The sequence below is a fragment of the Takifugu flavidus genome, chromosome 20 (assembly GCF_003711565.1).
Source record: "Takifugu flavidus isolate HTHZ2018 chromosome 20, ASM371156v2, whole genome shotgun sequence".
NCBI classification, from domain to species: domain Eukaryota; kingdom Metazoa; phylum Chordata; class Actinopteri; order Tetraodontiformes; family Tetraodontidae; genus Takifugu; species Takifugu flavidus.
In genome coordinates this window covers 5956040-5981628 of record NC_079539.1, presented here as the reverse complement: position 1 = coordinate 5981628, position 25589 = coordinate 5956040, and the positions used below count along the sequence as shown (strand labels likewise).

General features: G+C 47.0%; 2 protein-coding genes, 1 long non-coding RNA gene and 1 pseudogene across 6 annotated transcripts in view; 2 read left to right on the top strand and 2 right to left on the bottom strand.

Moving 5' to 3' along the window:
- Positions 1-3013: 3013 nt before the first annotated feature.
- On the bottom strand, positions 3014-6279 carry LOC130517684 (uncharacterized). Its single transcript, XM_057019717.1, has 3 exons — positions 6149-6279; positions 5476-5517; positions 3014-4639 (listed from the first exon to the last, which is right to left on the bottom strand). Exons 2-3 carry the CDS (start codon positions 5484-5486, stop codon positions 3022-3024), a joined length of 1629 nt encoding a protein of 542 aa, XP_056875697.1. The 5' UTR covers positions 5487-5517; positions 6149-6279; the 3' UTR covers positions 3014-3021.
- An 885-nt stretch (positions 6280-7164) lies between these two features.
- LOC130517688 (exportin-7-like) lies at positions 7165-11651 on the top strand (annotated as a pseudogene).
- A 1033-nt stretch (positions 11652-12684) lies between these two features.
- On the top strand, positions 12685-14225 carry LOC130517690 (uncharacterized). Its single transcript, XR_008947781.1, has 2 exons — positions 12685-13068; positions 13253-14225. It is a non-coding gene; the product is annotated as an uncharacterized LOC130517690 (long non-coding RNA).
- A 2871-nt stretch (positions 14226-17096) lies between these two features.
- The window catches only part of LOC130517682 (uncharacterized), a 21946-nt gene continuing 13453 nt past the window's right edge, over positions 17097-25589 (bottom strand). For 2 of the 4 annotated variants that reach the window (XM_057019712.1, XM_057019713.1), the window contains exon 3: positions 17097-18945. In XM_057019712.1, coding sequence (XP_056875692.1) covers positions 17331-18945 — 1615 coding nt within the window. In that variant the 3' untranslated portion in view covers positions 17097-17330. Of the gene's footprint in view, positions 18946-20282; positions 20325-20472; positions 21139-24116; positions 24211-25589 lie in introns of those variants that run through there. The other 2 variants (XM_057019714.1, XM_057019715.1) reach the window with 2 other exon arrangements.

The following is a 25589-nucleotide window of genomic DNA, read 5'->3' as shown; positions in this document are numbered from 1 at the left end:
ATGGGTTCTTTGTCTTTGTAGGGCTCGTCCACATCTCCTTCGTAGTTCTTATTCGCCTTCATCTTTTATCTTGAATGTTAATGATGCACTCCTTCAGCTGATTTCGCTGATTTATAACCTCCACGGTTGTCCACAGTGTCTGAGCTTCGGTGACTTTCAGGACCTCCATGAACCGCTTCATTTCATCCTCAGAATCTTCCCAAGCATTCTTCAGATTGCGCATAAATCGTCCCGTTCTCTGAACGCTCTGGCAGTTATTGAACACAAAGTGAACGGGCTCGCCTGCTCATCTTTTGCATACTTGATTTGTGCGTCTGCGAGAGCGGTCAGGGCGTTTTCGGGCGGCCCGCCATCTGAGTGTTTCAGTAGGGCGAACATGTTCTTCTCCATGTTTGCTCCGAACAGAGACGCCACTGAATCAAAGACGTACCTGAGTCGGTCACTCAGTCGATTATCGCTGGCCTTCAGCACCAGACCCACTGCGTGGACCTCGTGAATTCCACCATCAGAGGTGAACCACTCCAGCAGTCTCTCACCGATGATGTCATCATTTGTGTCATCTCTGTTGTCTCCGTACCCGGGAGTATCGACGAGGGTCAGAGAGAAAGGAAGTGTTTTTCCCCACGAACCCAAAGATCTGGTACATGATCACGTCTGACGTCTGACTCTCGGACTGCCTCGTCGTCTCCTCCTCTACTACTTTGAACCAGACTTCGTCCCCCCACTTCACTCCCATGGCGTAGTTGACCAGGAGGTCGATCAGAGCAGACTTCCCTGTTCCTGTCTCACCCAGAAGCAGGATGGTTTTGTTCAGCCTGTTCACCTTTTTGGTGCCGAAAGTCACTTTTTTCAGGCCTTCGGTGATCTTCGTCACCGCGTTCAGCCGGTAGATTTTAGGAGATCCCGACTGGATCAGCTGACTCGTCTCTATGATGTTCTTATATTTGAACCAGGCCTGAGCTGGAAGCAAATAATTATAACTCTTAACTTGATACATAGGAATCCACATTTCAGTGAGTTGATGTTTAATATAAGAGTGTTCCATGAAGAACCCTTGACTAAATGCAACCCTTGCAAACCAAATGACTAAATAACTCAAGTAAAAATGGGCCGAAGACGTACACGTGTGCACAATCACATTAAATGTTAATCACCCTCTTGGCATGCCAAAGTCCGCTGAAGACGTGAACAGTTGGAGCGATGAGATGACAAATGAACAACCAGGGAAGCGGCGTGATGATCAACGGTCGCCGCTTGCAGGTCATAACAGTCAGCAAACAGTTAAAAGGATGGCGGCAAAAGCGCCTGGAATAAATCAAACAAAAGCCGTCGAGAAGCAAATAAATGCAGGGACGTGTGACTTTAACCAACGGGATTTGGGAAACACACCATGATCAGAATAATGGATGAATAAATAAGCCTTTATAAAGCGGGAGGGCCTGGCTGTTTCTGCTAAAGCGTCGACTTAGCGGCTGTTGTCGCTTTAAGGCTGAAGCTTGAGAGAGCAAATCCAGGAAGGGAGTGGAGGCCGGGGGGAGATCAGCCCGATAAGATCCAGCTTCTCCACCTTTGCTTCTCTAGTTTATGCTGATGTAAGCGTACAGAGTCAGGGTGAGGCTTCGGGTCAGACGGTACATATGAAGGGGAAATGATAAGAGCGGGACGGAATAAACTGGCTTTATAAAAAAGGATAAAATATCAACTCTGCTTTCCACCCCTCAGCCAGGAAACACCCAGAAGAAGCCCCCCCACCCCCCTCCCCGAGACGACGTCCCTGAACACAAAGACTTGAGGCATGTTTTCGACGTGGCTTTTTAATACATGAACATGCTGTCAACACATCAGCTTTCAGCTGGGAGGGAAAAAAGAACCACATTAAAACAAAATGGCAGGATTTTTTGAAAAGGTTAAAGGTCAAACGTCCCGTTGCGTAGCATTCACAAAATAAGCATTAACCCTTTGATGCACAACATGGGTCAAAAATGAGCCGCATTCATTTTCTATGTGTTTTCAGGCTGGGTGAATGTTTCTTTGCTGTATTTTTTAAAAATCAATTCATTTTATTATTAAATGTCCCAATTATAATTTTAATGTCTTGTTTTTGATTAGTACAAGGTCAATGCTTCCATTTTCTGTTTATTATTTTAGGAATAAAATAGATTTTGGATTACTACACCACATGGGTAAAAAATGACCCATTTATCCAAGTGTGATTTTGAATTAAATTACTTCAAACTATAACAATAATTTGCTTCAAATAATCACGTTAGCAATCCTTTAGGCCAAACAATCATACATTTTATCTTTGAAATGTGTTTATTTGTCACACAAACATGATCCGATTGAAGCCGATTGAAAATTTTTCCCTTTCTGACAAGAAATGGAGCTACTTATTCTTCAAATTCAAATTAATTACATAATCAATAATTATGCGTTATTATGCGTTATCACATCAAGTTTCTTATTAGGTAATATGATAATTATTGTAAAATAAGACTTAGATGGTTCAGGTCTTCAAATACAATCTTCTCCACAGTGGTAAATACTGTAAATACTGTATGTTACACAAATGTGGGTCTGACCCATGTGGACGTGGGAAAACTTCATGAAGACTGACAAAAGCTATGCTTATTCATAAAGGAAGAACAGAACACTTAATGTGAGGATTTGTGCTACATAAAACAATTAAAAGTTAATGAATAGTTTGATTAATAAATGAGTAAATACATTGATTAGAAACATTCAGCATAGAAACACGTGAAATAACATGGGAAATGGTTACGGGTCATTTTAGACCCATGTTGTGCATTAGAGGGGTAGTGATGTAAAAAGTGTTTTTATTCAAAATGTAAAAAAGAAAAACATACAAGAAGGATTAATTCTGATCAAAAACAAGTTAATTGAGGAATACCTGGAATGCTGAGTAATAAAATTAATTCGGGTCACTTTAGACCCATGTTGTGCATTAAAGGGTTAAGACAACATCACTGAAGCTCAGCATTTACCGTGATGAAATTAACATCATTTCTGCTTCTTTTTATCCCCTCCTGCTGTTGCAGCGTAGTTCAGGGCTTTTCTGAGGTTTTTACCTTCCATGCGTTGTTTCATTTCCTTCAGCTTCCTGACCTCCTCTGCAAACTTTTCATCCTGCATCCTCTTGATCAGGAAGTCCAGGTGTTTGAGGGTGAAAATGGAGTCGATGTTCAGGGCGATGCTCTCCAGCATGGTGATATGCTGGAAGCTTTTCTCCAGCCCCTCGTGTTCCTGTTCCAGAAGTTTCTCCATTTCCTGCTGCATTCGCTGCAAAGTGCTGAAATGTTCCTCCATTCCCTTCACGCCCTCCATGTACTTTTTTTTAATGTCTTCATAGGTCTTTCTGACCTTCCTTGTCTTGGTCACGTAGATCCACTTCTTCTTCACGTGATGCTTTCTTTCACACTTATTGGTGCAGACTGTGCAGTGCCCACGACCATCAAACATCTTACAACGAGGACCATCTGGGCTGGTGGAGTTCATGCGGCATTTACGGTGACACGTCTCCTCACACAGCAGGCATGACGTAGCCCCCCTGTAGTACAGCAGCCACAAGAACCCACAGCGTCCACCCTCAATGGGTTCTTTGTCTTTGTAGGGCTCATCCACATCTTCTTCGTAGTTCTTAGTCGCCTTCATCTTTTCTTCGCATTTGTTGTATAACGCGTTCTCCTGATCAATCTGTGTCTTATTAAGCTCGATGAACTTGAGTTTATCTTGAATGTTAATGATGCACTCCTTCAGCTGATTTCGCTGATTTATAACCTCCACGGTTGTCCACAGTGTCTGAGCTTCGGTGACGTTCAGGACCTCCATGAACCGCTTCATTTCATCCTCAGAATCTTCCCAAGCATTCTTCAGATTGCGCGTATATCGTCCCGTTCTCTGATCGCTCTGGCAGTTATTGAACACAAAGTGAACGGGCTGGCCCTGCTCATCTTTTGCATACTTGATTTGTGCGTCTGCGAGAGCGGTCAGGGCGTTATCGGGCGGCCTGCCGTCTGAGTGCGTCAGTAGGGCGAACATGTTCTTCTCCATGTTTGCTGCGAACAGAGACGCCACTGAATTAAAGACGTACCCGAGTCGGTCACTCAGTCGATTATCGCTGGCCTTCAGCACCAGACCCACTGCGTGGACCTCGTGAACTCCACCATCAGTGGTGAACCACTCCAGCAGTCTCTCACCAATGCTGTCATCATTTCTGTCATCTCTGTTGTCTCCGTACCCGGGAGTATCGACGAGGGTCAGAGAGAAAGGAAGCGTTTTCCCCTCGAACCCAAAGATCTGGTACATGATCACGTCTGACGTCTGACTCTTGGACTGACTCGTCATCTCCTCCTCTACGATGTTGAACCAGACTTCGTCCCCCCACTTCACTCCCATGGCGTAGTTGACCAGGACGTTGATCAGAGCGGACTTCCCTGTTCCTGTCTCACCCAGAAGCAGGATGGTTTTGTTCAGCCTGTTCACCTTTTTGGTGCCGACAGTCACTGTTTTCAGGCCTTCGGTGATCTTCGTCACCGCGTTCAGCCGGTAGATTTTAGGAGATCCCGACTGGATCAGCTGACTCTTCTCTATGATGGAACTCAGGAAGGTCTCACTGTTCCTGCAGAGGAAGAAGACTCAGAAGACTCAGACAGTTTTGCACCTTAAACAAGCTTCAACCTTTGTGAGCCGGGCTGAGTGTTTGACACATTGAATAGTCGTTCAATCTGTGTGAATTTGTTTTTTCACAACATAATTTACAGTCTCACACACATTTCATACTGGGACATTACTGCTGCCCAAAAATGTGAACGCTCGCTGAACGGTGCCTGTATTCTGTAGCCCCAGAAGTATCCTGGAGAACACGAGCTCATCTTCTGGAACACTGGAAATGAGTTCTTTGAGCAAAATGATGGAGAAGAATATGCAGAAGAAATGGGGAAGCAGGCCCAGAAGGTAATGAGCCCCAAGTGCTGTTTCCCTTCAGAATCTTTGGTGCCTGACCCAGTGATCTCAGTCTCCAGGTTCTGGTCTGTAGCTCTCTAGCTGAGCCGCAGTCAATCACATCGTTTTCCATTAATTCAAGCAGCTTTTTTTTAAAGTACCCTCCTGGTAACAGGTTCACACCTACCGGGTCAGATGTTCTGTTGCTGTTGATTGGTTTTATTTCAGTTTATCTTGTTTTATTTTATTCTATCTTGAGCTTTATTTTCTAGCTTAACCAATGCCTTTATGTTGCTGCTACGTTTAGTTCCTGCTGTGCGTTTATATCTGAAAGACTCTGTAACTTGTTTCTAAAATGTTCACTATGACTAAAGTTGCAGGTTTTTCATGCAGGTGCTCAGTGAAATGGTCTAGGCCACGGTAGGGGTGTGCCACACTTTAATAAAAGCTTCTTCCTGGCATAAATATGCAGTCTATGTAAATTAGATAGGTAGTCGAGCTATCGGTGCTTACTCAGTAGCCATGGCGATGCTGTCTTCTTCAGAGTCCTCGAATCTGAGGAAAATAGAAGTTATTCAGATTAGCGCATGTTTCCTTTGACTCACTGGAACTGGTGGCAGGTTGATGGACAGTTAGGGGAGGGGCCTTGGTTCCCAGAGTGACCTCCCACCTTTCTGCCCCTCACCAGCAGCTGGAACTTACCTTTACCCGACACACAGGAATCAGCTGCCAGCAGTTATAGTGATCAATAAGAAACAGTTATCCAAATGCTGATTTGAACCACTTATGAATGACTGATATCAGGCACATTATCAAACATTATGACAATATGGACTTTGTTAAACATTCACTGCTCCATGAAGAGTTTCACATTTACTGGACGAAATAAATGCAAGAGAAAGCCGCCTGTGCTCAGCATTTACCGTAATGCCTCGTATACACAGAGCAAGTGAATTGGAGCGTCCGCTGACTTCACTGCTTCTAACACATTAACTTTGTCTGACATGCCGAATATGATCCGACTTTTGCTTCGGGAACTGGTCCAAAGTGGGATATATACGAGAAAACACCAGATCCTTTACAAATATAAGTAATATATTGGATCTATTTCAACGATTGCAGAATTCAACGTCTGATCGGTTCTTAATTCCTGAAGAGCCTCTGAATATTGGTCAAGGATTCTTACCTGTGGTTTGACGGAGAGAGCTGAAGAGGAGTGAGAGGAGGGGGGTGGAGGGATGCTTTTAAGGAGGCTGGCAGGAACCTGGTGCACTTAAAACCACGTGATTTCACAGAAACTCGGACCAGAAATCCACCCAAAATTTATGAAGAGTCAATTATAACTGCGAGTTGTTGTTTTTTTTAAATGAAGGAAATAGACTAACAAATGTTGCACGAATCCAAAATTAATAATATTCCACCATGAACCAACACGTTGCATTTAAGCTTTTTTAATTTATGAAATTAACAAATTATTTTTTTCTATTAATTAAAACCCTTGATCCCTAGCTTTCTATGTTCGAACACTTTTTGATTTTGATTTTGAAGTGTTTTTTCCCTCAATATCAGGCATCACCCACAGAGACATTATCTAACTTCAAAAGTATGCAATGATAACCAAATATCTAGAACAATATGTGAAACTAAGTGAAATTAACTGCATGGCATGATGCCTTAAATTCACACTCAAAACCAAACGTGTGTCAGTCTCAGCAACAGAAGTGAAATATCTCCCTCTGCTGGCGGCGCAAAAGTTTAGTCAGTATTCAGTTTCTACTCTGCTCACACACATCAACATAGACCTGTGATGGTAGCATCGTTTGATGTGTTTAAAATGACCAATGAATGCAAATTCATTACTATTATTACACCGTTGCGCTAAGTTCCCGGTCTGCACATGTACCCTTCCTTGCACCCCTTTGTAGAAGTTCTCTGTATCAATTGACTGCATCTTATCTGAGAATTTAAAATGTAAAACAGTTTTAAACATTAAAACATGTGTGTGTGTATGTGTGTGTGTGTGTGTGTGTGTTGTGTTGTGTTGTGTGTGTGTGTGTGTGTGTGTGTGTGTGTGTGTGTGTGTGTGTGTGTGTGTGTATTTTGCTTGTTTTGGACGTGTGGTGGAAGCTGCAGTGCGCAGGAGCCACCAGAGGGGGCGCTGTTGCCTCTCCCCATAACCATAAGCGGGGGAGTGAGAGGTGCATGAAATGGAGAAAAATGGCGGATCATGTGCAGGTAAGTGGAGGTTTCATGTTTTGGCATCAGACAATTTATCTACACGCCCGAAAATAAGTTTGAGGGCGATTTCGGTTGCATGCGCCCATCGGGCCCAGCATGTATGCGGCCAGTGTGTGTTTAGGGTGGTTGTGTTGAGGCTGTCGGTGGTAAAAGCGAGGATGTGGCCGCCTGTGTTGACTTGTGGCCTGCTGTCATTGCTGGGGCTGGCTTGTTGCAGTTAGCATTCGCTAGCTGCAAGGATGATTTCGGGTTTAAAACGCCTAAATGAAAGTCCCTGGACCCTTCGGTTCTAATCTGAGCCATGCCCTTAGTCTGTGTAGGTAGGACGCGGGGCATCACCCAGTTTAATCGGCGTGTATCTATGAAGTAAACATTAAAACAAATGAGTGGATGACTAGCTGTCAGGCTAACACGAAGTGGTTAAACATCATTTGGCGCCAGCGAGATTCGAGGAATGGCCGGTACTTGCAGTCATGAGCACGAACGCTTACGTTTTCTTCAATGACGTAGCCTAAATGTTGATGATTGTTTGATTTAAGGTCCTGTTTTGGAAAAGGGGCGACCCAATAGCAAGCTAGGCTAACTCTAGCTTTAGCCCCAGACGTCAACTTCTCCCGCCTGGGTCCGTTTGAAAACGTGATACCATCGTTTCCGTTGTTTCTATGGAAAACCCGGTTTCGTGCATCTATTTGCAGTCAGTGTAATTATTTCATACATTGGCTACAGGGGATTTAAAACCGGCGGTGTTTGTGCGCGTAACTAAGCAGTGCTGATTTGTTTAGCTATTCCGTCTCAAGCTAGCTTTGTGGTGTGTTCTGGACACATGTCGGGCAAGTGCAACGAGGCAGAGCAGTGCACATTTAATAAAATGTGTCCGAAAAAAAACCCCGTCTGCGTTGGAATGTTTCTCTTAGCCACCCGACTGGTGTCCTCCATCGCAAGTGTAGTTTAAAAGCCGTATTAATAAACAGTGTTGCATCGAGAGCTTGTCGGAAGCGCCGTTGGCAACGTTAGCTAGCAACGGTTTAATGGGAGGTCGTTTGTGCGTTTTTTTTTGAGGCACCGTAGTGAAACTAAACTCATGCGGTGACTTTAAATTACGTGGACGTTTCCCAACTACCGTGGCGGAGAGGGGCAGCTTTAGCCGGTTGCAGAAGTCCGACGTCCGATGCTGCAGCGCGGAGGAGCCGCAGCATCCAGTTTATTCAAAGCCAGGCTGGTATTAGATTTGTCACATGAGCTCCCAATAAAATACTGTGGACTGATTACAAAACTACTTTAATATCCAAGGCCACGTAATTGCTTATTTATTATTAAGTAGATACACATCTGCATATACTGCCCCCATCAGTGCCAACAGGATGGTGCCTCCCTCTCCACCAACTAGGAATCTCTAAGAACTTTTACACAGCAGAAGATACCAAGCACCGAATAATACAGCGGAGATTGAATTTCCCGGAGGTAATTGTGTCATTTGAGCTGTTCCATCGCTCCCTCACCCTTCAGTTGTTCGGCCCTAATGTATGATTGTTGTTATTTTGACTGCACGGGGGGACAGCAGATCCGCCAGCTGCAGAATTTCGTGCCGTGCTCGTTATCTGAGGCCGGCAGAAGCTTTTTTTAACAGTGCGCCGGTCCGCGTGAGGCCACGCCGACTCCGGCTCGCCGCCCCGTCCCAGCCCCGGTGAACGCTATGAAGATTCAGGCCTCCTCTGGTTTTGGTCTCGGGTTTCCCCTGAGGCGTCGCATCCTGAAATTCTGTTCCCCTTGTCGCTGTTTTGAATTTCTCCGAGTCATGCGGTGACTCGGCATTTCCTGTAAATCTCCTCTTTACGTCGGCACAAACGAGGCTGCTTCAGATTTCGGTGGCAGATTTTGCCGCGTTTATCGACCTTACGTCTGCAGCCTGTCGGACACTCAGGTGGACGTCGTGTGTGTTTCCAGGGCCTCGCCCAGCTGGAGATCCTGTGTAAGCAGCTGTACGAGACTACTGACACCGCCGTCCGACACCAGGCGGAGAAAGCCCTGGTGGAGTTCACCAACAGCCCCCCGACTGTCTCAGCAAGTGTCAGCTGCTGCTGGAGAGAGGCAGCGTGAGTCACCTGTGTCGTTTCTAGTGCGGCGGCGCCAACGATCGGCGTGGCGTTCCCACATAATGTTGTTGTTTTGTCCTTTCTCCCCGGCAGTCATCGTATTCTCAGCTGCTCGCAGCCACCTGTTTATCCAAACTGGTGTCTCGAACCAGCAACCCTCTTCCCCTCGAGCAACGCATCGACATCCGTGAGTGATCCCTTTTAGATCCCGTAATTGTGTGAACTGACCACGCCTCCCCGCCGTCCCTGTTTCTGAGGTGTCACGTGACCCCTAACTCTCTAATTGAGCCACGGCCCCCTTTTTTTGTTTGTTTGTTTGTTTGTTTCAGGGAACTATGTGCTGAACTATCTGGCAACGCGGCCGAAATTAGCGGCGTTCGTGACGCAGGCGCTGATCCAGCTGTACGCCAGGATCACCAAACTGGGCTGGTTCGACTGTCAGAAAGATGACTACGTGTTCCGAAACGTCATCGCCGACGTCACCCGCTTCCTCCAGGTGTGTGCGTGTGTGTGTGTGCGTGCGAGCCACACGACGGCGCCGATATCCGGTCTTTTACGATGAATCCGCTCCGTGTTCGCAGGACAGCGTGGAACATTGCATCATCGGGGTCACGATCCTGTCCCAGCTGACCAACGAGATCAACCAGGTTCGCGGCGACCCGCGGCGACAGTTTGTGCGCGCGCGTGTGAAAATCGTGATTCAACGTGCGCTGTTTCGTCCCAACAGGCCGACACGACGCACCCACTGACGAAACACAGGAAGATAGCCCTCGTCGTTCCGAGACTCCTCCCTCTTCGACATCTTCACGCTGTCCTGTAACCTCCTCAAGCAGGTGCCCGAGCTCCCTCTAACACGACGGAGAGACGGTCGCGGCTCTCATCGGGGGGGTCCCGACCCCCCCCCCCCCCTTGAGGGCTGCGATCCAGCCCAGTTTGTAACGAATGGTCTTTTTCAAGGCTTCGGGGAAGAACCTGAACCTGAACGACGAATCCCAGCACGGCCTGCTGATGCAGCTGCTCAAGCTCAGCTACAACTGCCTCAACTACGACTTCATAGGAACTTCCACAGACGAGTCGTCGGACGACCTGTGCACCGTGCAGATCCCCACCTCCTGGAGATCAGGTAGAACGGGAGCGGGGGGGGTGGAGGTGGCACAGGAACACGGACTGAACCTCTGATCTTTCTCTTGCAGCGTTCCTTGATTCCTCCACTCTGCAACTCTTTTTCAATCTGTATCATTCCATCCCGCCGTCCCTTTCCCCGCTGGTACGTTTGCTCTCTCGCCGCGACAGATTCGCCGCGTCCGCGCCGAGACTCACTGCCGTGTTTGTGCTCAGGTGTTATCCTGTCTGGTCCAGATCGCCTCCGTCAGGAGGTCCCTTTTCAACAATGCAGAACGAGCCAAGTTCCTTTCGCATCTTGTGGACGGAGTCAAGCGGATACTAGCGAACCCACAGGTGTGCGTCTGTCCCGCCGCGCGTCTCGTTGCTTAGCGCTGTAGCTGATGATGTCACCGGTTTTGTCCGCACGGCAGTGTTTGCCGGATCCCAACAACTACCACGAGTTCTGCCGTCTGCTTGCGAGGCTGAAAAGCAACTACCAGCTCGGGGAGCTGGTCAAAGTGGAACTAACCCCACCCCGAGGTTATTCGCCTCATAGCTAACTTCACCGTCACCAGTCTGCAGGTGAGTGCTGGCTCGCAGGCTAAACGCTGCTGCCAGAAGCGGTTGCGTGATCGTTCTCGACCATCTGAGCTTCTCAAGACGAAGCGTGCAAGGATGGGCTCGGCGACTTCTGACGCAGGTTCTTTCTGCATCGGTGAAATGCATTGTGGGATGCCTGTCACCTCTGATAGGCATCAGACTCCAAAAATAGCCCGTGGATGAGAAGGTGAGAAGCTCTGCCATCCGGGAGGAGCTCGGAGTAGAGTCGCTGATGCCGTGGACATCACCGTGCAGGAGGGTATGAGACGCAATCTGTGCTAGCTGGACACATTTCATCGCGGGACTGACGGGGTTTTCGTCCGTAGGTCGCTTGACGTGGCTGATTAATACAATTTTGAAATGTAGCTCAGAATAATTGGGAAGCAGGGGAAACACGCAAAACACAACGATAGATGGTTACTTTAGCGTGTTTAATGGGGAAAAAAGGGCTTGTTTTAGTCTAAGGCTTTAATTAGTGAAGTTAAAAACAACAGAGTGCCATGAGTCAGTGGTTAATCTAATAAATTATGCGTTCCTACCCTGGTTGCTGTACAGACCTTTGGGCTTTGGCATTTATACAAAAGCTAACAATTTAAATCGGCCACACAATACTGGAGAGAGGCACAAACACAAAATAAAGATAAGTAGAACATCTCCAGCCTCATATGTGCACCTGAACGCAGCAGTGTCTCAGCAGCAGCAACTGGAATCAGCACGCTCATCCTGCTACACCAGCATTATCTTTATGGTTAAGCCCATTACAATGATCTTGGAAATTTCATATTGTTTCCTTTGCTAATATTAGCAACATTGTGACTGAGAACATTGACTAATCGGGGCCGATAACAGAGACCTCACCTAGAGGTCGGGTGTCCCCCCCCCCCACAGTCTGCCAGTGGCCGCTGAACACAGCGAGACCTTTTAAGTCCGACCACTCTGCTGGGAGCGATGTTGCAGAGGAAAGTTGTCACAGCGGTGCGAGGGGCTCGGGGCTGTGTGCGGAGACCGCTTCGCCAAAACAAATTAGTCAGAGCTGCTGGCGTTGTTCGCAGCCCCGAAACATTCGCTGCCATTTTTCCACCGTTGTCAGAGTTTGATAAGCTCTGGGCGCTGCACCACAGTCCCATACACACCTATTAGAGGTGATAGCTGATCAATACGCCGCTCACATTGTGACTGTGTGGTGGCCTCACACCCCCCCCTCCTGTGACATTTTCACCTGTCCGCTTATAGAGTCTAAGCAAACCGTTTATTGGATTGAAAGAACGCTGAACCGTGCTGAACTTTTCAGAAATAATACCCAGGTTTAATTATGAACGGTCTTCAGGAGTGAAGAGAGGAGGTCTGGCCTGAGAACCTCTCACCGCGCCTCCACCAGGCAGGTGCCGAGCGATGGAGCGGCGACTGCAGGGAAGCTAACAAACACCCGCCCGACTGTTCCTCCATCGGCGAGTCAGCAGATCCTTCAGCTCTCCAACTAGAGCAGATCTTTCTGACGGCATATCTCTCCTGTGTTTCTGTGACTATTCATATTCGTCCATTTAAAGAAACATCTGAACAGGACAAAAAAAACAAAACAAATCAAACCGATGACAAACAAAAAAAAAAGGCAGCGAACGATCTGCCAGTTTGCCTGTCGTTATCACGCCTCTGGATATAAAATTTACACAGTTTTTCTTCTATAATCTGTACATATTATTGCCAATTTCACCTGGAATGCAGCAAATCTGCTAGAGAATCAACCAAATTGCCTCGTCTGCGGGAATGCTGCTGTCTTATTTCACGTTCTGTTATATTTAGCCGCCGGTTTTCATTCCACAACCCCTGTTTGCAGGTGGTGGAAGAGAGTTTCAGCCTCTTTTGACATGATCTCAAAGAAATCAAGAAACCGAGGAATGGGCCGAGCCGGGATTTTAAAGATAAGGATGGGTGTAAATCGCCCGTCTTTGATTTTTCTTCTCTAACTTTCTAACGCTCTTCTCTTTGGATTGACAGAACAAACACACACACTTCTGAATTCACTCCACACTGCAGATAGCAGGACGCTCAATACGTCCGCAGCGCTCCACCGGTGGGTCAGAAAACACACATCACAAAAGCCTCAGGGAGATAATGTTGTTTCTATTAGCGCAGCGCATGTTGACACAGAGGGACCCCGGAGACGTCCAGTCCGCCTTACTTTGTAACCACGCTGCAGCACCGGAGGTGCACAGACTACAGTGATTTACATGTGCTAATGATGGACGTGTGTGCAGAGCCTCAACAGCAGCCATGACAAGCACACTGTTGCACTTGCTCATCTGCATGTTACCCTCAGTGCTGTTTCAGCAAGATCCAGGGAAAAAACTTAGAAGATCACGGCAAATATGCAAAAATTCCAGCAGAATACCGAGTAAGTTGTTGTTGTGATTGTATGGTCAGGACTGCACCTGGAATCACCATTATAAACCCACAATTTAAAAAATATTGTTAGATTATAATTATTATTAAAACTAGCTTATTTAGAAAAAATATGACCAGAAGAGATTCAGTGTAATGTAAGGTATGTTTTAAAGCTCTGGAACTGTTAAATGTGTGTAATATTACCTTTGGTAAGAACCAACAAGCTTTGAAATGAGCTTCTTCCTCGTATCCAGGATGATAGCACCTGTTTGGAGATGTCACTTCCTGTCCAGTCACATGACTGTCACCTGATCACCACACCAGGATGTTCAGTACACATTGCCATAGGACTTAATGAGTTAAGGTCAGACGTAAGGCTGAATTAAGTCGGTTTAAAGCATTTAAAGTGACCTTCAGGTTGCTTTTTATGGGGTCAACCCAAATATTAACAAGTTCACGGAATAACAAAGGGAAACTGCAGGCTTGCATGCATGTGTGCGGCCATAAAACAATGCAAGCACACAGGCTCCCGTCGCTGTATGCACTGAAACGCCAGTGGGATTTCCAGTCAGGAAAAGCCTGAAAGGACACACAGGGATATTTACTCGTCACGTGAACGCTGCGGGCAGAAATGTAAAGTGACAGATGTTACAACAGCGTGAAGAAAACAACAAGACCAATGTGCGGTGTAAAGATAACACAAACTCAATGTGAATTATTAATAACTCTCCCAACAAGATGCTTCCCACATGAGGGAGGAAAGGTACAAATCAGCGATGGTTAGTGAAGAGCTAACTGGATTTACTTTTAATCATCATAATAATTAACACAAAATTTTACACTCTTGATTGAGGTGCAGGAATGATGTCTTTTTTGTCCTTTAGCATCAAAAGTAGTGTATAGTGTTGTGTATCATCATGTTCCTCTCCCAACATGGGGTCATGAACGTGGACGTTTTAAGGGACTGGAGGATGGACCGGGACAGGACAGAGGACGTAGACGAGGGAGCTTATTTCCTGTCCACGTGTGTCACCAACCCATCGATCCTCCTGCGCTCGACAATCTCACACTGGCTGATGGAGAGAAGGCGCGCACCACCTGTGGCCCGGGTGCACTCGACCCCCCCCATCTGTTCACGGGTGCAGCTCATGTGTTGCTCATCATTTCCGTCTCCTCGCCTCCATCTCCCTCCTCTATTTACTCTCCATCTTCTCTCAGACACCTACAGTATTTGGTTTAATAATAGCCTTCCTCTCTCATTCCGCACGTCTTCTTTAAATATCCACCCCCCTCTCTTTTCGCACACCTTCTCATCCCTCTTGGTCCTCTAACCCTTTAATTTCCACTGGAGTATGCAGGGGCTTCCTTGTTTTATTCACATGAAGAAACTCAGATGACATGCCTCCTCCTTGTGCTTGCGGGCAAACAGTCCTGCTGTGAGCCTCATTTCTAGTTCCAAAAAAAAAAATAACCTAGCAGGTGTATTGGCATTAATCCCTGCAGACGCGCGAACAAACATAGCCCGCAGTAATAATCTAACAGTGGTGAATTTGCTGGAATATTTCTTGTTATAAATATGTGTAATGACCCTGATAAAAAAAGATCCTGCATTCACAATATTACAATAATGTATTAAGTAAACAAACATACCGACAGAAATATAGGTTTTATAACATGGATGAATGTGTGTGTACGCGCGCGCGAGCGTTTAACGTACGCCCGCAAAGCCTCGCATTACCCTTCCTGGTGCTATGCTGCCCCCTAGAGGACAAGGTTGGTCATAACAAGTGTTATTGAGATACTCCAAAGAGGTCCTTTTCTTACAGTTTTTTAAAACTAACATCTACACCAGCCAATTGAATCACAGGAGATAAAATTATTAGGCCACGTTTTACCCGTTGGTTTATTCAAATTTGAAATTTTAAACGTGTCACTGGCTTTTTCCTGCAGCTCAGTGCCCTGTATGTGTGAGTGGAAGCACTTCTAACAGGCGCAGTTGTTGTTTTTTTTGTTTTTTTTACATGCTTACTTTAAATTAAAGTAAAAGGGTTGTTTGCAATAGTAATTTCCTTTAATGACCCATAGATACTTCTAATTATTCCATTTTTCTTTAGAATGGCAGATTCACATGGCCGACAGGTCGCGTTAAGTGACCTCTAGTGGCTTTGTGCGTAATAACAAGACGGGGCTTGTTAACTACTGCAACTATATCAGTGACTCAAATAATCCTGCATGGGTGATGTCTCCACCCTTATGTGGGTCTTCAGTGGTCCTCAGTGTCTCAGCTTCGGTGACTGAGTGCGTCAGTAGGGCGAACATGTTCTCCTCCATGTTTGCTCCGAACAGAGACGCCACTGAATCAAAGACGTACCTGAGTCGGTCACTCAGTCGATTATCGCTGGCCTTCAGCACCAGACCCACTGCGTGGACCTCGTGAACTCCACCATCAGTGGAGAACCACTCCAGCAGTCTCTCACCAATGATGTCATCATTTGTGTCATCTCTGTTGTCTCCGTACCCGGGAGTATCGACGAGGGTCAGAGAGAAAGGAAGCGTTTTCCCCTCGAACCCAAAGATCTGGTACATGATCACGTCTGACGTCTGACTCTCGGACTGACTCGTCGTCTCCTCCTCTACGATCTTGAACCAGACTTCGTCCCCCCACTTCACTCCCATGGCGTAGTTGACCAGGACGTTGATCAGAGTGGACTTCCCTGTTCCTGTCTCACCCAGAAGCAGGATGGTTTTGTTCAGCCTGTTCACCTTTTTGGTGCCGACAGTCACTGTTTTCAGGCCTTCGGTGATCTTCGTCACCGTGTTCAGCCGGTAGATTTTAGGAGATCCCGACTGGATCAGCTGACTCGTCTCTGTGATGTTCTTATATTTGAACCAGGCCTGAGCTGGAAGCAAATAATTATAACTCTTGATACATAGGAATCCACTTTTCAGTGAGTCGATGTTTAATATAAGAGTGTTCCATGAAGAACCCTTGACTAAATGCAACCCTTGCAAACCAAATGACTAAATAACTCAAGTAAAAATGGGCTGAAGACGTACACGTGTGCACAATCACATTAAATGTTTATCACCCTCTTGGCACGGCGAAGCCCGCTGAAGACGTGAACAGTTGGAGCGATGAGATGACAAATGAACAACCAGGGAAGCGGCGTGATGATCAACGGTCGCCACTTGCAGGTCATAACAGTCAGCAAACAGTTAAAAGGATGGCGGCAAAAGCGCCTGGAATAATTCAAGCAAAAGCCGGCGAGAAGCAAATAAATGCAGGGACGTGTGACTTTAACCAACGGGATTTGGGAAACACACCGTGATCAGAATAATGGATGAATAAATAAGCCTTTATAAAGCGGGAGGGCCTGGCTGTTTCTGCTAAAGCGTCGACTTAGCGGCTGGTGTCGCTTTAAGGCTGAAGCTTGAGAGAGCAAATCCAGGAAGGGAGTGGAGGCCGGTGGGAGATCAGCCCGATAAGATCCAGCTTCTCCATGAAGCTGCTGCGTACAGAGTCAGGGTGAGGCTTCAGGTCAGACGGTACACATGAAGGGGAAATGATAAGAGCGGACGGGAATAAACTGTGGCTTTATAAAATAGGATAAAATATCAACTCTGCTTTCCACCCCTCAGCCAGGAAACACCCAGGAAGCCCCCCCACCCCCCTCCCCTCCCAGACAACGTCCCTGAAACACAAAGACTTGAGGCATGTTTTCGACGTGGCTTTTTAATACATGAACATGCTGTCAACACATCAGCTTTCAGCTGGGAGGAAATAAAAAGAACCACATTAAAACAAAAGGGCAGGATTTGTTTGAAAAGGTTAAAGGTCAAATGTCCCGTTGCGTAGCATTCACAGAATAAGCATTAAGACAACATCACTGAAGCTCTGCAGGGTCTGGGTTGCTCAGCTTTTGTCCAGCCTTGCTCTTGATGAAATTAACATCATTTCTGCTTCTTTTTATCCCCTCCTGCTGTTGCAGCGTAGTTCAGGAATTTTCTGAGGTTTTTACCTTCCATGCGTTGTTTCATTTCCTTCAGCTTCCTGACCTCCTCTGCAAACTTTTCATCCTGCATCCTCTCGATCAGGAAGTCCAGGTGTTTGAGGGTGAAAATGGAGTCGACTTTCAGGGCGATGCTCTCCAGCCTGGTGATATGCTGGAAGCTTTTCTCCAGCCCCTCGTGTTCCTGTTCCAGAAGTTTCTCCATTTCCTGCTGCATTCGCTCCAAAGTACTCGAATGTTCCTCCATTCCCTTCACGCCCTCTTTGTACTTTTTTTTGATGTCTTCATTGGTCTTTCTGACCTTCCTTGTCTTGGTCACGTAGATCCACTTCTCCTTCACGTGATGCTTTCTTTCACACTTATTGGTGCAGACTGTGCAGTGCCCACGACCATCAAACATCTTACAACGAGGACCATCTGGTCTGGTGGAGTTCATGCGGCATTTACGGTGACACGTCTCCTCACACAGCAGGCATGACGTAGCCCCCCTGTAGTACATCCACAAGAACCCACAGCGTCCACCCTCAATGGGTTCTTTGTCTTTGTAGGGCTCGTCCACATCTTCTTCGTAGTTCTCATTCGCCTTCATCTTTTCTTCGCATTTGATGTGTAACGCTTTCTCCTGATCAATCTGTGTCTTTTTAAGCTCGATGAACTTGAGTTTATCTTGAATGTTAATGATGCACTCCTTCAGCTGATTTCGCTGATTTATAACCTCCACGGTTGTCCTCAGTGTCTGAGCTTCGGTGACGTTCAGGACCTCCATGAACCGCTTCATTTCATCCTCAGAATCTTCCCAAGCATTCTTCAGATTGCGCATATATCGTCCCGTTCTCTGAGTGCTCTGGCGGTTATTGAACACAAAGTAAACGGGCTGGCCCTGCTCATCTTTTGCATACTTGATTTGTGCGTCTGCGAGAGCGGTCAGGGCGTTATCGGGCGGCCCGCCATCTGAGTGCGTCAGTAGGGCGAACATGTTCTTCTCCATGTTTGCTCCGAACAGAGACGCCACTGAATTAAAGACGTACCCGAGTCGGTCACTCAGTCGATTAACGCTGGCCTTCAGCACCAGACCCACTGCGTGGACCTCGTGAACTCCACCATCAGAGGTGAACCACTCCAGCAGTCTCTCCGCAATGATGTCATCATTTGTGTCATCTCTGTTGCCTCCGTACCCGGGAGTATCGACGAGGGTCAGAGAGAAAGGAAGCGTTTTCCCCTCGAACCCAAAGATCTGGTACATGATCACGTCTGACGTCTGACTCTCGGACTGCCTCGTCGTCTCCTCCTCTACGATCTTGAACCAGACTTCGTCCCCCCACTTCACTCCCATGGCGTAGTTGACCAGGACGTTGATCAGAGCGGACTTCCCTGTTCCTGTCTCACCCAGAAGCAGGATGGTTTTGTTCCGCCTGTTCACATTTTTGGTGCCGACAGTCACTGTTTTCAGGCCTTCGGTGATCTTCGTCACCGTGTTCAGCTGGTAGATTTCAGGAGATCCCGACTGGATCAGCTGACTCTTCTTTATGATGGAACTCAGGAAGGTCTCACTGTTCCTGCAGAGGAAGAAGACTCAGAAGACTCAGACAGTTTTGCACCTTAAACAAGCTTCAACCTTTGTGAGCCGGGCTGAGTGTTTGACACATTGAAGAAGTCGTTCAATCTGTGTGAATTTGTTTTTTCACAACATAATTTACAGTCTCACACACATTTCATACTGGGACATTACTGCTGACCAAAAATGTAAACGCTCGCTGAACGGTGCCTGTATTCTGTAGCCCCAGAAGTATCCTGGAGAACACGAGCTCATCTTCTGGAACACTGGAAATGAGTTCTCTGAGCAAAATGATGGAGAAGAATATGCAGAAGAAATGGGGAAGCAGGCCCAGAAGGTAATGAGCCCCAAGTTGTCACACCCCCTGCTCCAGCCCATGGACTCAGTTCTTTTCCACTCCCCTGCTCACACACACACCCTCTGATCACACACCTGCTCTCAGTAACTGATCACACACTGCTCTCACTCACTGATCACACACCTCACTCATCAATCAGTTCACCTACCAGTATATATTCTCCAGCCTCACACTCGCTCGGTGCCAGATTGTCTCTGCTATGCATGACCTTCCAGCGTTTACCTGCCTGTCTTCCCGGAATCAACCCTGCCTGTTTATGACCTGCCTGTTCTGCCTGACCCCCGGTAAATTAACTCTGTCTTCTGTTTGACCACGAGCTCAGCCAGTCTCCCTCTGGATTGTTTACCTGATTCTGCCTGCCTCGACCAAGTCCACTGCCCCGCCCTCGAACTGTTCTTTGTTTGCCAGATTACAGTTAATAAACCTGTTAACGGATCATCATTTATTGCCTGTTTTGTACTGCACTTGGGTCCATACCGTACCCGTCACACAAGTGCTGTTTCCCTTCAGAATCTTTGGTGCCTGACCCAGTGATCTCAGTCTCCAGGTTCTGGTCTGTAGCTCTCTACCTGAGCCGCAGTCAATCACATCATTTTCCAATAATTCAAGCAGCTTTTTTTTAAAGTACCCTCCTGGTAACAGGTTCACACCTACCGGGTCAGATGTTCTGTTGCTGCCGATTGGTTTTATTTCAGTTTATCTTGTTTTATTTTATTCTATCTTGAGCTTTATTTTCTAGCTTAACCAATGCCTTTATGTTGCTGCTACGTTTGGTTCCTGCTGTGCGTTTATATCTGAAAGACTCTGTAACTTGTTTCTAAAATGTTCACTATGACTAAAGTTGCAGGTTTTTCATGCAGGTGCTCAGTGAAATGGTCTAGGCCACGGTAGGGGTGTGCCACACTTTAATAAAAGCTTCTTCCTGGCATAAATATGCAGTCTATGTAAATTAGATAGGTAGTCGAGCTATCGGTGCTTACTCAGTAGCCATGGCGATGCTGTCTTCTTCAGAGTCCTCGAATCTGAGGAAAATAGAAGTTATTCAGATTACCGCATGTTTCCTTTGACTCACTGGAACTGGTGGCAGGTTGATGGACAGTTAGGGGAGGGGCCTTGGTTCCCAGGAGTGACCTCCCACCTTTCTGCCCCTCACCAGCAGCTGGAACTTACCTTTACCCGACACACAGGAATCAGCTGCCAGCAGTTATAGTGATCAATAAGAAACAGTTATCCAAATGCTGATTTGAACCACTTATGAATGACTGATATCAGGCACATTATCAAACATTATGACAATATCGACATTTGTTCACTTTGTTAAACATATTGTAGCGTGTTGGAGAGGGTCAGTGTAGGAAATTCCATGCATGCTTTGTGGCAGTGTGTCTGTGGGTTCAGGTTTGTGTTAACCCTGTTTTTGTTCATTGTAAATGTTATCTTTTGCAACTTTCAATGTTAGTGTTCTATTTATTGAGTTCTGGTTGTTGATGTGTTTAATTACTGTTTTAATTATTGTTCGCACCTGGACACCATAAGCGAGGTTATGTGTGAGATTGAAGACTTCCCTTTGTTCGTGTGTCTTCTGTTCAGTGTTTAATAAACTTTCCGCAATTGAATTGCAGAATAAGCTGGCAGAAGTCGTCTGAGTTCTTCCGCAACTAAAAATCCTAGCTTGCCACATTGGTGTCAGAATTGGGATTGTACATGATGGAAGGGACCCTCAGGAAAGTGGAAGAGGTCTGCAAAAGCTTGAGAGCTATGCAAGGAACACCACAGGGAGACGCTGGGGCAAAGAGCCTCCCTGATGGAGCTAGCGGCAGATCGCAGCGGGAAGAGCCTCCAGAGACTTCTCATTCAAGTCATCCAACTCAATGCCTGGTCAGCGGAAGAGACAGCAGTACAGGTCGCCCTTGCCTTGGAAGGCAAAGCCCTGCAGATTCTCACAGACCTCCAGCCTGAAGAGATATTTAACTGGCAAGCCATAAAAGAGCACTGAAACACCGTTTTGGCCACCATGCTCATGCCGACGACACCCGAGACAAGCTTGTCAGCCGAGGGAGAGAGTCTGGGTGTATGCTGCGGATCTATGTTTTTATGCCAGGCGCGGGTATCCTACCTTCCACCCTACAGTACAGGACGAGCTGGCACTCCAAGCTTTCGTCCAAGGGCTTCAGCCAGAGCGACTTCGAGAACACATCCGCCTACATGCACCAAAGACCTTGACGGCAGCCTTGGCTGAATCTGAGCGGGTTGAAACATGTGCTGTCCACGGGAGACTGCTCCACCAATACAAGGTACAGAGTGCGTCAGGCTTTCTACTGAATGAGAAGTCACCCGCCAAACCACCTCCACACCCCTGAAACGACCCCAACGAGGAACTAGGAGAACAGCCGGGCAGCCTATGGAAAGATGTTACCGGTGCGGAGAACCGGGTCACATCGCACGCCACTGCCCAGCACCAGCCCCACAAAGCCCAGCTCCTCAGCCTCCGTTAAACTAGAGCGGGATGGCACAATGGGGGAACTGTCACCCACGACTCATCCTCCCTCCTTTGCCAAGTCGCAATGGCGTCTGGGTGGGTCGCCTGGCCGGACAAATGGACTGTACCTGGACTGTACTCTTAATGACACTCCATGCAGAGCCCTGGTGGATACAGTGTCCACCATTTCGCTGGTCCGGCCTGGAACACTACCAGGTACAGAGGGCCTGAGACCGCGGGGTTGGAAACCCACTAAGCTTTGTATAGCCACAGTCACCGGTGAGCGCGCCAGAATGTGGGGCGAAGGATCTCTCCAGGTACTATGTGTTGCTAATCACACAATTGATCACGAGTTCTGGCTGGCTGACATACAAGACCCTGCATCATCGGGCTGGATCTGCTAGCCAAGTGGGAGGCTGTGGTCGACCTTCCCAGGACTACACTTTAGCTGGGTTCTGAGGCTGTTACGCTTCACTACACGTGAGAAGGGACTGAGACAAGTGCCCGACGCCAGCAATGTGGGGCCGTGTTGTCCCAGGAGGGACAGAACGGAGCAGGTCATCGCATATTACAGTCGCTCCCTCAACCGACCAGAGAGGAATTATTGTGTCACTCGTCGGGAACTGCTGGCTGTCGTCCTCGGGCTCCATCACTTCAGGCCATACCTTTTACGGGAGAAGATTTCTCCTGCGCACTGATCATGCCTCTCTCACGTGGCTCCTAAACTTTAAAGAGCCAGAGGGACAGCTCGCACGATGGCTAGAGACACTACAGGATTACAACTTTGAAATCCGTCACCGGTCTGGCCGTCTTCATACCAACGCAGACGCCTTGTCTCGACGCCCTTGTGAAGCTGAACAGCCCCAGGGTCCTTCAGCTTGTCCATGGCTCAGTGGGGGCAGGCCATTTTGGAGTGACCAAGACTCTACACCGGCTCAGGTCACGATTCTACTGGCCGGGGTGTCGTCAGGATGTAGAGCTCTACGTTCATCGGTGTGACCTTGCACTGTTCAGAAGGGACCAACTCGGCGTTCGCACGCTCCCCTGCAGCAGTACCAGGTGGGGGCCCCAATGGAGCGTGTGGTGTAGACATCCTGGGCCCCTTTCCTACCACTGACCAAGGGAACCGCTACGTCCTTGTGGCCATGGACTATTTACCAAATGGACTGAGGCCGTTCCCGATCAGAGTGCATCCACCACTGCTGAGCACCTGGTCAACTGCCGCTTTGGTGTGCCGGAGGAACTGCACAGTGACCAGGGTCGCAACTTTGAAGCGAAAGTGTTCAGTGAAGTCTGCCGGAGGCTCGGCATCAAGAAGACCCGGACCACACCATTACACCCGCAGAGCGATGGACTGGTCGAACGCTTCAACTGAACCCTGGCCACCCAGCTGGCAATCCTGACCAGCCGCCGGCAGCGAGACTGGGATCGGCACCTACCTTTGGTTCTGTGGGCGTACCGGACGGCGGGTCCTTGTACTGTACTTGAAAGACTGTCAGATGTGGTGTACCGGGTGCGGCTAGTCAAAAGGAAATGTGTAGTGGTGCTACACCGTGACCGGCTCGCAGAGAGGTGGGGTCTGAGGACCAGCCCACTCACTCACCCACTCCACCTCCTGGAACCACCAATAGGCCTTCTGAGAACACACGGCGACAGTGCCGGCTCCCTCACCACCTCAGGGACTTTGTCATGGGTTGCTGGGGACAGCTAACCACCTAGGTGGGGGCAGTGTAGTGTGTTGGGGAGGGTCAGTGTGGGAAATTCCCAGCATGCTTTTGGCAGTGTGTCTGTGGATTCAGGCTGGCGTTAACCCTGTTTTTGTTCGTTGTAAATGTTATCTTTTGCAACTTTCAATGTTGGTGTTCTATTTATGAGTTCTGGTTTGTTGATGTGTTTAATTACTGTTTTAATTACTGTTTGCACTTGCACACCATAAGCGAGGTTATGTGTGTGTGATTGAAGACCTCCCTTCCCTCATGTATCTTCACTTCCGTGTGTAATAAAGAGACTCTTTTCTGCAGTCCAACTGCAGAATAAGCTGGCGGAAGTATGCGTTCTTTCACAATCTAAAACCCAAGCTCACCACAATAATATTGCAATTTTATCAGGTTATTTTTGATGCTTTTTTTTATGTGTCGCAGCTGTGCCTGCAGTGGAAGTTTTATAGCCATAAAATAGTTATTGAGGGTTGGATTGATTCAGGCGGGGCACTACTGAAGGCCTCGGTGTGAAATGCACAGCCCCCACTGATAACTAATATATCAGCGATAAATTTCAACGTCTGATCGGTTCTTAATTCCTGAAGAGCCTCTGAATATTGGTAAAGGATTCTTACCTGCTGTTTGACGGAGAGAGCTGAAGAGGAGTGAGGAGGGGGGTGGAGGGATGCTTTTAAAGAGGCTGGCAGGAAGCTGCGCACCGTGAACTTGAAACCATGTGATTTCACAGAAACTCCGACCAGAAATCCACCCAAAATCTATGAAGAGTCAATTATAACTGCGAGTTTTTTTTTTTTTTTTTTTTTAAATGAAGGAAATAGACTAACAAATGTGGCATGAATCCAAAAATTAATAATATTCCACCATGAACCAACATGTTGCATTTTTAATTTATAAAATGAATACATTATTTGTTTCTATTAACATCTATTTTCTCATAACACAGACGCCCTGTACAAGAAGGGCCAAAGTCGTCTTCATCTGCTGAGGTCCTTTGGGGGCCTTAAGCAGCTCCTTCAGCAGCAGACTGTTACACCCACGGTGTAAAAAGGAACGTTACCGCAGGTCATTTATCCCAACTGCTGTCAGATTGTACAACATTCACAACTCTTAATGTAGCACCTATAACCCAAGGTTGGCATGTTTCTCTGCACTAACTAATCATCCTACCTCTGGAATGTCTTATTTGCACATCTTATTTGCACCTTCATTTTTCTTCATACTGTCCGACATTCCTTCTGTACATAATTTTTAATTTCTGTATATACTGTATAATGTACATAGTAATGTACATAATATAACAAGTCTTTTTATTTTTTATTTTAGTACTATTCTGTACTGTACACCACGGGCTACCGCTGTAAGTGTAATTTCCCCAATGTGGTATCAATAAAGTTTTTATCCTTATCCTATCCCATTAATAAAACCCTTGATCCCTAGCTTTCTATGCTCGATCCCTTTTTGATTTTGAAGTGTTTTTTTTCCCTCAATATCAGGCATCACCCACAGAGACATTATCTAACTTCAAAAGTATGCAATGATAACCAAATATCTATAACAATATGTGAAACTAAGTGAAATTAACTGCATGGCATGATGCCTTAAATTCACACTCAAAACCAAACGTGTCAGTCTCAGCAACAGAAGTGAAATATCTCCCTCTGCTGGCGGCGCAAAAGTTTAGTCAGTATTCAGTTTCTACTCTGCTCACACACATCAACATAGACCTGTGATGGTAGCATCGTTTGATGTGTTTAAAATGACCAATGAAGGCAAATTCATTACTATTATTACACCGTTGCGCTAAATTCCCGGTCTGCACATGTACCCTTCCTGCACCCCTTTGTAGAAGTTCTCTGTATCAATTGACTGCATCTTATCTGAGAATTTAAAATGTAAAAGAGTTTTAAACATTAAAACATATGCGTGTGTGTATTTTGCTTGTTTTGGACGTGTGGTGGAAGCTGCAGTGCGCAGGAGCCACCAGAGGGGGCGCTGTTGCCTCTCCCCATAACCATAAGCGGGGGAGTGAGAGGTGCATGAAATGGAGAAAAATGGCGGATCATGTGCAGGTAAGTGGAGGTTTCATG